This window comes from Athene cunicularia (genome assembly GCF_003259725.1).
Source record: "Athene cunicularia isolate RWA chromosome 2 unlocalized genomic scaffold, athCun1 chr2_part1, whole genome shotgun sequence".
NCBI lineage: Eukaryota > Metazoa > Chordata > Aves > Strigiformes > Strigidae > Athene > Athene cunicularia.
In genome coordinates this window covers 2,775,536-2,787,787 of record NW_020799095.1, presented here as the reverse complement: position 1 = coordinate 2,787,787, position 12,252 = coordinate 2,775,536, and the positions used below count along the sequence as shown (strand labels likewise).

The 12,252-nt window shown below is 53.4% G+C and overlaps 1 protein-coding gene across 4 annotated transcripts in view; it reads left to right on the top strand.

Annotated features, from left to right (window-relative positions):
• Nucleotides 1-8,615, top strand: part of CCDC12 (coiled-coil domain containing 12) — a 30,706-nt gene extending 22,091 nt beyond the window's left edge. For 2 of the 4 annotated variants that reach the window (XM_026843409.1, XM_026843408.1), the window contains exons 3-7: nucleotides 3,958-4,037; nucleotides 6,423-6,484; nucleotides 6,589-6,623; nucleotides 7,008-7,084; nucleotides 7,364-8,612. In XM_026843409.1, the coding sequence (XP_026699210.1) occupies nucleotides 3,958-4,037; nucleotides 6,423-6,484; nucleotides 6,589-6,623; nucleotides 7,008-7,084; nucleotides 7,364-7,443 (334 nt within the window). In that variant the 3' untranslated portion in view covers nucleotides 7,444-8,612. Of the gene's footprint in view, nucleotides 1-1,933; nucleotides 2,099-3,957; nucleotides 4,038-6,422; nucleotides 6,485-6,588; nucleotides 6,624-7,007; nucleotides 7,085-7,363 lie in introns of those variants that run through there. The other 2 variants (XM_026843410.1, XM_026843407.1) reach the window with 2 other exon arrangements.
• The last annotated feature ends 3,637 nt before the right edge of the window (nucleotides 8,616-12,252 follow it).

Sequence of the window (12,252 nt, the reverse complement as noted above, 5' to 3'; positions counted from 1 at the left end):
GGCTTTTAGGTAATGCTGGGAGGCTGTGTCCATTGCTTCCCTCTGTAATTGCTGCAGCCACCCAAATCCTCCCGTGGTCCTGTGAGCTTCCAGCACAGACCTGCACCCACTGCTGACTTTAAGGCTGTAACCACCTAGAGATCCTGGCTCATTTAGGCTGAAACGGGCTGGGAAGCGCTGTGCAAGGAGATCTGGGCTGGGCACATCTATTCCTTACAAAGAGATGCTGATAAAATCTGCTAGTGACTGTGCATGAGTTTAAGCCTACTCTACTGGTGCAGGGTCCGGAGCACAGGTCTGATGGGGAGCGGCTGAGTGAACCGGGGGGGGTTCAGTCTGGAGAAGAGGAGGCTGAGGGGAGACCTCCTGGCCCTCTGCACCTCCCTGACAGGAGGGTGCAGAGAGTGGGGATGAGTCTCTTGAGTCAAGGACCCAGCGCCAGGCCCAGAGGGAATGGCTGCAAGCTGCCCAGGGCAGGGTCAGGCTGGCTCTGAGGAAGGATTTCTTTGCAGAAGGGGCTGTTGGGCGTTGGAATGGGCTGCCCAGGGCAGGGGGGGAGTCCCCATCCCTGGAGGGGTTGAAGAGTCGTTGAGGTTGACCCAGCGCTGAGGGTTCTGGTGGAGTTGGGAACAGTCAGGATGAGGTTCATGGTTGGGCTGGAGGAGCTTCAAGGGCTTTTCCAACCCAGATGATTCTGGGATTCTGTAAACCCAAACAGTTCAAACCCAGCTCTTGTCCAGGCACTCAGTCCTTCCTGGGAAGCATTAAGCACCCAGTTCATGCTGGTGCCTTGCTGTGAAGTGCCCTGGAACTGCACTTCTCAACCTGGCTCCTACCTGCCCTGTTCTGACGTGTGAGCCTGTTGGTAGCTCTGGGTTGTTTCTTTTTGTGGGAACTCGGATAATTCATCACTTGTAAAGCACGCCTGGCTGTCTTTCTGGAGCACAGCACTAGAGGAACTGCTGGCACCTGAACTTCCTTTAACCCGGTTCTGTGGAACACCAGCAAATTCTAAATATATATATATATATCTATATCTCCTTAACCCTTGTCTGCCTTTGAGTTCCTTGGGGTGGCACTGCCCTGCTCCTCATCTCTCTGTTTTTACAGACATTTTCAAGGACAGAAGAAAGGGGGGAGAAGTCTTCTGCTCCTGGTGAGCGTGGCACTGCTGGGGCTGGTGCATGGTGAAATCCCCTACCCCCCGGGGAGCACCAGGCACCAAGAATTACCGGAGGCAGGTGCGAGAGCTGCTCTCTCCTTGCACGGTTAATTAGAGGGATCAATTTTTTGTTTGTTTTCTTCTGGCCTTTGCAGTTGTGCACAGGTTTAATAAGGATCTGAAAGCACTGGTGGCAGGTGTGGGGGGATCTTCTCTTTGCCCCACACGTCGGCTGCTTCCTCTTCTGCCAGACCTACGATGCTGCTTGCCCGGTCTGCCAAGTTGTGCCTTGTGGTTTTATTTTTTTTTTAATCTTGTGGATAAACCTCCAGTGCTGGACTACACGACTTTTGTTTGCAAGCTGAGATATGGGCTTTCTGGGTGGAAAGAGTGTAGGGAGCAGATTTAAACTCCCAATTCCTCCTCCTTGTGTGTTCCCCAAGTGGTGCTGGAGCCCTGTAGCAACATAACAAAGGGCTGGACACCCTTCTTGTAGCAGGAACCAGACCTCCAGAGTGTGTGCTCAAACAAAAGACCTCTTAGCTCTCTGCTGGTTTGGCTGTGTCTGAGCAGCCGCAGCTCCCGTTGTATGTGCAAAACGATGATTTTAAAATACTTCTTGTCAAGGTGTAATGGTAACACCTTGCTGGACTCAAAGAAACAGCTTGCTTATAGTTCTCTTGTTTTAGGTGATTTGACTCTAGGGAGTCTGTGTTGGTTGCCTTTCAGCTGTAAATCCTTCTAAATGTGAGCTAAGGAGACCAGAAACTCTGGGAGATATTAAAAGTTTGCCTTCTGCAGGGCCTGCTGCTTTGTCAGAAAAATCCTCTCCAGCGAGCATGAGCTAGCCTGTAGCCAGATTTTAGACATGGCAGCCCAATGTCCTATTACCTCCTGGATGAATGAGCTGTTCCTCTTCCTCCTCCAGCCTCCCAGGTTAGCAACAAAATCCTGCCAAGTGAAGATTGTCCGTAAAATTAGAGAAGAGCGGTGATTTCTGTGTGCCTGCAGGAGGCATTTCCTTCTGCAAAAAAAATTATCACTTGATCCTCTGAGATCAGTCTTCCTGAAAAGAACTGCCTTTCTGGCTGGGGATTGATGGTGATCAGTACAGGTTAATTTAATAAATCCCTTCTCCCAGGGCATGTATGCATAAAAATACACATAAACCTCTGCACAGTGACTTATCTTTGTGGGATGAAGGTGCTCTTGGCCTGGGTGGGGGAGGTATTGTAGCTACGTGCTAATCTCTCAAGCATCCTTTCTCCCAGTGCTGGGGAAGTTGTTTCTGTTCCACAGTGTTGCACTGATGTAAGGCCTTGGGGGACCTGGGCTTGATTACACGAGAAACGTCAGCAAGTCTCCTAATCTGCCTGAGCTCTAGTTTCCAGTCTGCTGGTCGCCTTTATCTCAGTTAGGTTTTGCTGAGCTTCAACCATGTATTCCCATCACCTCCGTGGCACCAGCCACAGTGTGGAGCGAACTCTTTGCAAGTAAAATTCATCTTCTGGAGAGAGTATGGGATGGCGTGTGAAGGGTAGGACCTCTGGCTGTGCATCAGGGACCTCCAGGGTTGGGTTTTTTTGTGCTTCCCAGATGATGTGGCCAGCTGAGCGCTGACCACCTTCTTACTTCTCTTGGACTGCAGTTTCTTCACCCTTTATTTTGCTTCTCTTTGCTTTGCAAGCCTTTGGGTTGGGTTGTATCTCAACTTGGTTCTCCATCAGTAAAGTCTAGCAGGGAAGTGGCCTCGGGTATCAGCTATCTGCTGGAAGGAAAAATGATTGTGTTCAACCATTGATTTTCCTTCCTGATAAAAGTGCCGTCTCCTGTGTTTGCATTGGGGCTCTCTGCATCCTCCTCTGCCATGGCACAGCCACCCTTGTCGCTGCTAAAGGCTTTGCTCACAGCTGGGGCAGAAGCATTTCTGAGCAGCAAGTGCCTCAGTTTTTATTTAAACTGATTAAACCCATCAACAGTGTTAAATGAGTTTAATCTACTTAATTTGCTCTGTGGGCTAGTGTACTGTTATATAGATCCTGCAGAGCACGTTAGGGGCATGCATAAGCAGCTGGAGGTGGGATGGGGTCCTGTGAGCTTGATTTTCAGGGCTCTGGTTTTGTAGGTGTCTCTGAAGCTTTTAGGGCTTGACCCAGGTGAGGAATCAGCCTGGGGCTGCACGTGACTGAGGTTGCCTGACAGTTGTCCATTTGAAGCCCAAATGTTTTGGGAGACATATAAAAAGAACAGCCTTGAAAAGGGGGAGAACTAGCATCCAGATATCAGCGAGGTGTGTGCACTGGGGAGAGTGCTGACTGCTGACTCTTGAGCTCTCCTGGAGGGAGGTAAGATGATGGGTGAACTTCTGGGTGTCCTTTGGATATCACCATCCCTGGCACCTCCAGCTCCAGCACCCATTTGCTCCCCTTACTTGTACCACATGGCTGACCAGCACCCCTTCCAGAAGCACCTCTGGTGACTGGGTAACCACCTTGTAACCTAAATGCTCTTATTTCCCAGGATCATTTTTTTTCATGATTGTGGTGTTTCCTGAGCCTTTCGGTTGAGACCGAAAAGGGAGCTGGGCTGAAGTTCAGAGTTTTGCAAAGCAGCTTGGGTCCGTTACAAGCTGCCTCTGCTTGGCTTGCCAAGACATCACCTTTATTCTGCTGAGCTTTGACTTGTGTGGGTTGCTGCTGGCCCTGATGCAGATGTGCCCCTTGCTAGCGAGAGTCCACAGCCCAGAACAGCGTGGACGTGTCTCACCACTCTGTGCTCTTCCCTTTCCTCTCCAGGGAGCTCAAACTGCGAAACTATGAGCCTGAAGATGAGGAGCTGAAGAAGAGGAAGGTGCCCCAGGCCAAGCCAGCTTCAGGTACATGCATGTGGGAACGTGGGAGGTGAAAGGAGTGAGCAGGAAAGCAGAAGCATTGCCAGTGGTGGTGCTCGTACTTTGCTCTGTTCCGGGGGCTTGTAGGCAAAGGCAGATCACGCAGAGCCCTGTGCAAGGATTCACTGACTGCTGAAGTGAGCCCCTCTCTAACAGCACTTCCTACCCCCTCCTGCTGGTGAGCCTGCCTCCCCAGTGAAGTTCCCAGAGAGAATGAGGCAGCGCTTGGGGCTGTGAGGACAAATAAATCAGTGTGGGACTCTGCATCCAGCCAGCATGCTGCAAAGTGGATGGGTTATTTTCCTTTCCAAAAATCAGGCAGCTTGGAAACCTCTGTGTTCCTGCTCTGAATCACAGAATTGTCTCTGTTGGAAAAGCCCCTGAAGCTCCTCCAGCCCAACCATGACCCTCCCCCTGACCGTTCCCAACTCCACCAGATCCCTCAGCGCTGGGTCAGCCCGACTCTTCAACCCCTCCAGGGATGGGGACTCCCCCCCTGCCCTGGGCAGCCCATTCCAACGCCCAACAGCCCCTTCTGCACAGAAATCCTTCCTCAGAGCCAGCCTGACCCTGCCCTGGCGCAGCTTGAGGCCATTCCCTCTGGGCCTGGCGCTGGGTCCTTGGCTCAAGAGACTCATCCCCCCTCTCTGCACCCTCCTGGCAGGGAGTTGCCGAGGGCCAGGAGGTCTCCCCTCAGCCTCCTCTTCTCCAGACTGAACCCCCCCGGTTCCCTCAGCCGCTCCCCAGCAGACCTGTGCTCCAGACCCTGCCCCAGCTCCGTTGCCCTTCTCTGGACACGCTCGAGGCATTCAATGGCCTTTTTGGGGTGAGGGGCCCAAAACTGAACCCACTCATCGAGGGGCGGCCTCACCAGTGCCGAGCACAGGGCTCAGATCCCTTCCCTGTCCCTGCTGGCCACGCTGGTGCTGACACAAGCCAGGATGCCATTGGCCTCCTTGGCCCCCTGGGCACACTGCTGGCTCATGTTCAGCCGGCTGGCAATCAACACCCCCTCTGGCTGCTTGCTCCAGCCCAAGGTGGAAAAGCCACTGGGATGTCTTCTGGTAGCAGCTCGCTGGTGTGAGGATGATAGGTCTTAGGAGATGAGTGTTTGCAGCCCTGGACAGTGCTGGAGTGTCCGAGCAGCCCGTGGGGCAAGCATGGTGCTTGCAGCCCCTTGTTGCTTCATCATCCTCACTGCCCCGTGGGGACTGCACGCCCTACGTTGCACAAGTTGGGGGTGTGTGTCTGAGCACACCGAGTCCAGCCCCAAACCAAAGGGTTGATACTCAGAGAAGCCAAGATCTTGCTGGAGAATTCTCAAGGAGATTCAGGCTATTTTTTGTTTGACTTACCTTTAAACAAACATTAATCATAAGTCCTGGGCGTTCAGTCTGCTATTTCCTAGCACCGAACCTCTGTGCAGCTCTTGAGAGGGAAGCAAGGGGTGGAAGTTCCCTTGATCTTGAAATATTGAGTCCTCCTGGAATAGATCACTTTAAAAATGCCCTTAAATAAAAAGGCTGCCTTTGGGAGCATGGCAGAGATCTGGTAGGTAGGAATGCTGACGCTGCTCTTTCTTTATGTTTTTGTAAAATTTTAAAACTATCCCGACGTGTGGTTTGGAATTGGGAACAGCAATTTTGACCATTTCCAGTAAAACTCACGCTCTCTGCCAGCCCTTCTTGGGAGCTGCAGTGCCCATCAGCTGTGATTCCTGTGTCTGGAGTGAGCAGCCTGCCTGTCCTTGGGCTCTTTGTGCCAGGGCAGGGGAAGGAAGCAGTCAGAGGAGCTGGGTCTTGTGGTGGATTTGTGCTAAATTCTCCATTTGCTGGAGCAGGATTCACCCCTCAGGTCTGTGCTCCCAGGTGCCTGCACCCCATCCTTGCTCAGAGTTGAGCTGAACCACAGAGGGCTGTTTTCCACAAGTGTTTTGCCACTGTCCCCAGTATCTGTAGAGCTTGATGTAAGGTCTGGGCTTGATTCCTCTGAGATGTCTCAGCTGGTGGCCTTGTAAATGAGTCACAGTGAGGCAAATTCCAGTTTAAACACCTCCAGAGCAGCTGATCCCTGCAGGTCTTACGAAAAGAGGGCTTGAACCCAGCAGACTTCTTGCTGCCGTTGTTTATGGTGTTAAATGGTTGTTGGGTTTGCATCATCTTCAGATGATTTTGGGGAGTCTCCAGAAGGGTTTGGGTGGTGGAGGAACATGTGTACCCACGTGTACTCCTACTTACCGTGCTTTTAGGGCAAAGACATTCAACCAGGCTATTGTAAAAGGTTTTGTGAACGAAGAGTTCAAGGGGGTTTCCCTGTGCGTTGTCCCCTTGGTGGTCCCTGCATTGATGCTGGTCCTGTTCCCCCATCTAGTGGAAGATAAGGTGAAAGACCAGCTGGAGGCTGCCAAGCCGGAGCCCATCATCGACGAGGTGGTATGTATGGGTGTTCTGAGCTGCTCTGTTCCGGGTGCGTCTGTCTATGTCCAGGCTTGAACCTTACCTGCAGCTCTCACTGGGTGTCTCCTCTTCTTCCCTAGGATCTGGCAAACCTGGCTCCCAGGAAGCCAGACTGGTGAGTGCCTGCCAAAGCCCTGCTCCTGGGTAGGTTACCATCACCTTGATGTTGTCTAGGTGGGCTTAAAAGTGCTAAAAATGGGAAACCCAGCCCTGCTTTTGAGGAAGTTGCAAGGCACGGGGCTGTCTTCCCTTTTCCTGCTTATACCGAGTGACCCCACTGATCCTTTTGGGGTCACGGTAGCCTCAGTGACAAGGGATGCTCTGGATGTTGAGTTGGTTTGCTCGTGAGCTGCCCTGGTGCCAGACACACGCTCTGCTCCCTGGTGCTCACAGGGGCAAGGAGGAGTTTCTCTTCCACTGGGAAAGTTGTGACATGGTCCCTGTGTTCACAGCTGCTTGTTGTGAGGATTTGTTCTGATGTTGTCTCTCTCCTCCCCAGGGATTTGAAGCGAGATGTTGCCAAGAAGCTGGAGAAGCTGGAGAAGAGGACGCAGAGAGCCATCGCTGAACTGATCCGTGGGTTGTGGTGCTGCGGGGATGGTGTGTGGGGTCCCAGTTGTTCCAGAGGGGTTACACAATCCTCACTGTGAGCTTTTGGGCCGGGGACGGCCTGGCAGACCTTGATCCCCTTCTCAAAAGGGTCTGTGGAGCTGTTGGTCCCAAGGGGCTTCCCCGAGGCCGCATGTGTCAGGGAAGGGTGGTTTGTGGGCTTGGGGGCTGTAGTTCAGCTCCTCCACTGTGGAGGTTCCCCATAGAGCTGGTTTATCCTTGAGCCCCTGCTTTTTCTCGTCACAGGAGAGAGGTTGAAAGGGCAGGAGGAGGAGCTGGCATCCGCTGTCGGGTCAGCGAAGCAGGAGGGGAGTGACTCCGACTGAGCAGGTATGTCGACAGCTGTGGGCCTGGGCTCTGCGGATCTGCCTCTGCCGGTAACGCCGAGCCCAGCGCCTTCGGGTGGAGGCACCTCCCTGGGACACGCTGCCCACCAAGGCTTTGCCAGAAGCCCACGAATCCTACCCTGCCCGAAGACGAGAGGCAGATCCCAGCTGTCCTCTCTCCTGGACTGTGGCTGGCTGTTAAGGAACGCTTCATATGCAGCTTTTTGGGACCACGGGGGCTGATGGGAGCAGGACAGACACCCACGTTAGCTTGAACCTAGGCTGTCAGGACTCAGAGCAAGGAAGATTTGGGCAAAAAAGACCCACAGAAGGTAAATTCAGGCTAACTCTCCTCTGGCTTGTAAGCAAGAAGATGCCCATACGGCCAACAGCAGCTCTTAGAGAGGCACACCCATTTCCCAGGGGACTGATACTCCTGTTCCTGCACAGAGATGCCTTTTTCAAGGGGTTCCTTTCTACAGAAGAGCTGCTGTAAGTGCCGTATGGGGAACAGCGAGGACTGTCACTCTGGTGAGCTGGCTCTGAGTATTTGGGAACATCCGTGGTCAGACCCAACCTGTGCAGAATAACTCTGCTGGAAGGATCCCTGCAACTTCGGACCCGTTGGCTGCTCTGTGTCCAGCTGAGGTTAACGTGAGGTTTATTCTGTTCCTTGAAGTTTCCTGATGCTCCAGGCTGCACAGTGTGTACCACTCCTCTATGTGTTTTATAATTGACAAAGTTTGTTGATAACAAATCTTTTTGTAATAAAACAGTCCCTCAGCGGAAGGAGTTGTCCCTTATTCTGCAGAGGACTGTGTGGAGGCAGCTCAGTTCACCTTCCTGATGTCTGTGGGGACTTCAGGTCGCTGGTCCCTGTCCCCTTTGCTTCCTCAGGACAGGGAGCAGTGGGTTTTTGTTTGTGGAAGTCTGAGGTGGCTGAGCTGTAGCTGCAGCATGTCAAAGCCAACTCCTGGGTCAGAGCTGTGCCACGGATGGGGCAGCCTGGGGCAATGCCAACCTCGTGGTGCTGGAAGAATCGAGGGGGTGGGATGTTGCAGAGCCGATGCTGCATCTTCCCTGGGAACCTTTGCTGGGGCTCCTGGAGGTCTTGCAGGATGGTTGCTCCTGAATCTCTGCAGAGAGACCTGGACAGGCTGGAGCAATGGGCTGAGCCCAACTGGAGGAGTTTCAATAAGGGCAAATGCCGGGGGCTGCCCTTAGGCCACAACAACCCCCAGCAGCGCTACAGGCTTGGGGAGGAGTGGCTGGAGAGCTGCCAGTCAGAGAGGGACCTGGGGGGGATTGATAATGAGCCAGCAGTGTGCCCAGGGGGCCAAGGAGGCCAATGGCATCCTGGCTTGTGTCAGCACCAGCGTGGCCAGCAGGGACAGGGAAGGGATCTGAGCCCTGTGCTCGGCACTGGTGAGGCCGCCCCTCGATGAGTGGGTTCAGTTTTGGGCCCCTCACCCCAAAAAGGCCATTGAATGCCTCGAGCGTGTCCAGAGAAGGGCAACGGAGCTGGGGCAGGGTCTGGAGCACAGGTCTGCTGGGGAGCAGCTGAGGGAACTGGGGGGGTTCAGTCTGGAGAAGAGGAGGCTGAGGGGAGACCTCCTGGCCCTCTGCAACTCCCTGCCAGGAGGATGCAGAGAGGGGGGATGAGTCTCTTGAGCCAAGGACCCAGCGCCAGGCCCAGAGGGAATGGCCTCAAGCTGCGCCAGGGCAGGGTCAGGCTGGCTCTGAGGAAGGATTTCTTTGCAGAAGGGGCTGTTGGGCGTTGGAATGGGCTGCCCAGGGCAGGGGGGGAGTCCCCATCCCTGGAGGGGTTGAAGAGTCGGGCTGAGCCAGCGCTGAGGGATCTGGTGGAGTTGGGAACAGTCAGGGCAAGGTTTATGGTTGGGCTGGAGGAGCTTCAAGGGCTTTTCCAACCCAAATGCTTCTGTGATTCTCGAAATCCTCTGCATTTGATTTAAAGGTGGTTTTGTCCCAAGGTGAACCATCTGATACGTAGAGCTCTGACAGTGGTATTTACAGGAGCTCACCTGTGATAAAAATAGCTGTTCCTGTTAATGCATTTGTCCTGCTGCTTTTAAAAGCCCATGGAAAAGAGCTGCTGGCAGGGAGAGGTCCCTCATGTGGCAGCAGCTTGGTTTGGCAGGGGGTGGCAGTTCTGACCTCACCTGCTGGAGCCTCGGTGGTTATAGCTGCCACCTCAGCTTGTCACCAAGCAGGTCCCCCTGCAGGACAGGATTGGTCCCAGCCGTGCTAAATAGAGACTGATTGACCCTTGTCCTCTGCTGGGAGCTCTGTGGCTGCACATGGTGAGGATACCTGAGGAGCTTTCCTCCTGCTAGACCCCCGTTCCTGCTTCCAGATCACGAGCTAGGAGCAAAGATCTGGTGAAATGCCCTCGTCCCTCCAGCTTCCATGCACAAACCTCTGCCCTCCATCCCCTGCTGCCTCTCTTCTCTCCCGTGACTTGCCTAGTCCTGCTGTTTGCATTCCTGCTCCGTCCTCCCCTTGGGCTGGAGCCTGTTGCCTCAGGGATGGGCCCTTTCCCAGACCTGTGGGGCCAACAAAGAGATAGACATCCCATGGAGTGAGGGGAGACCTGTATCCCCCTGTGGCAGTGAGTTTCCAGCACCAGGCTCCAACGTTGGTGTGTGGCTGTGGACTCCCTCTGGGCTCTCTAGTGAAAAAACACCTGGGATGAAAGCCTGGCTGTCTTCCTGCAGGTCATTTTTCGGCTATTTTTATAATTTGTCCCTGGGCAGGAGGCAGCCTGGTGTCCCTGGGTCAGACTGTTTCTGGGCAAGAAAACTGAGATCTGTCCCCAGTGTGAAGGTGCCACCCAGGCACCCTGTGCCGCGGGGACAGGTGGGTGCTGCTTCTCGTGGGTGCTCTCATCCATCAGGTAACGCTGCCCTGTGGGTCCGTCGTGGAAAAGAGGGGGTGGATGTGCTGTACAGGGACACCCTTGGCACCAGGCAGAGCACGTGGTGATGTGTAAAAATGAAAAGGACCCCTGACTTGTGACAGCGATGGCTTCTCCACCACCAGAGCAGAGCTGGCAACAACCGAGGTGCGTGTTTGGGGGGTTGCTCCCCCCACGCAGGTTTATTTGTGGTTAGTTACTAATGACCTGGGCTGTCACACACCTTAACGTGCCTTTCTTGGGAAGAAAAGTGGGGAGCCACGGCCTCGTCTCTGAAACGCCCTGTAGATGTCAGCAAATCTCCGTGCACCAACCCGCGGGGTGTCCAGTTAGTCCCAGAGCTGTCTGCTCTGCATGGGCTGACATTTTTTGAGCTCATTTGCAGCAGTGTTTCTCCCTAGCCACCCCCCCCACCCCCATCCTGCCAAATTTAAACAAAACCTGCTTTTCTCATGCAAGGAAAATCAGAATAATCTTTTTCACCTTTTCAGCTCTCTGTGAAATTGTCAGTTGTAAATTGAAAATCAAAACACTTTCTTCTCGGACAAACCGAAATGAAACATCCTGATTTTTCCTTTTCCCACATGCTTTCCACTTTTATTCCAGCCTGAAATTAAGCTGGGAATCAGCCTCAGGCCCCTCCTGGGTTTGGAGACTCAGCTGGGAATGGGGAGAGGTCCATTCCCAGCCGGATGATGGGGTCCACAGACCCCAAACCTGTGCGTGGGAGCTGGGCCCCGCTGCTGGAGCCTCCCATTCTCGTGACTTTTGGGAGCATCCCTGCAGCTGTGCTGCCGGCGCGGAGGCGCTGACCCAACCGCCATTTCCTCTGGCTGCAAAATACCTGCCCTGAGTCTGTCTTCTTTTGCTTTGCTGAGGACACAGATTCTTCTTCCTCTTTCCAATATATACGTTATTTCTTGTAAACCTTAAAAGGGCCGTTTCTCAGCCCCACAGGATGCCCTCCTGCTGCTTTAGGGGAGCACGCCTGTAAATCGTGACCTCTCTCCAAAACTGAGTGTGGACATCCCCTTCCCCCCGGAGCAGAGCTGCCCTTGCAGGACACGAGGGGCTGGGCTGGTACCTGGAGTGGGGTGGGAGGAAGAAGAGCAGCATCAGACTCATTTCCCTCTCCTGTGGGGCCTTGCAGTGACACATCGCTTATCCTGGCACAGGGCTGGAACCCCCAGCACGAGATGGGGGTCCTGACATGAGACTGGGGTCCTGGAATGGTGTGAGAGACTAAAATATCAAATGATTGTCTCAAAGCTTGCTTGTGTGTGTGCTTTGAATCACCGGGTGGTGTCAGCAACGCCTCGACCATTCATCAAGGACCAGCCTTTGGATTAGTCTAAGGAACATCACCCAAGGAAGCAGGAGTGTATTGAAGGATGCACCCTCCCACTCTCTTGCAGTTGGACTGACAAATTGCTTAGATAAGCCTCAGAAAAGGTGGACTGAGCAAAACCAGGTTTTTCTCATGGAGCACAAGGACTGCTGTGTAAGCCCCATGCTCTGTGGCTCTGTTGTATCACTCATGGCTTTGCACCTTCACCACTCAACTAGATAACAGGTGAGCGTTTCTGCCTCAAAAGCTGGATGGTTGCTCAAAAACCTGTAAGAATGGAGGAAAAACTAAAGGTAGGCAGATATGCTAATCTTCTGGTCAGATGAACTTAAAAGATGACCAAGAACTTTGCTGGGTGTGCACCCACCACTGAAGAATTGAAGACTGAGGACCAAAGGGATGCTGCTGGGTCCATGGTGGTGACTATTCTTGTGACTATTCTGGATGCTTGCTTGATTCCTGTCTTTTCCTTCCATTCTGTCCCATTGCCTCTTTACTTTTAATAAAAACACCCTATTTTGGGTGT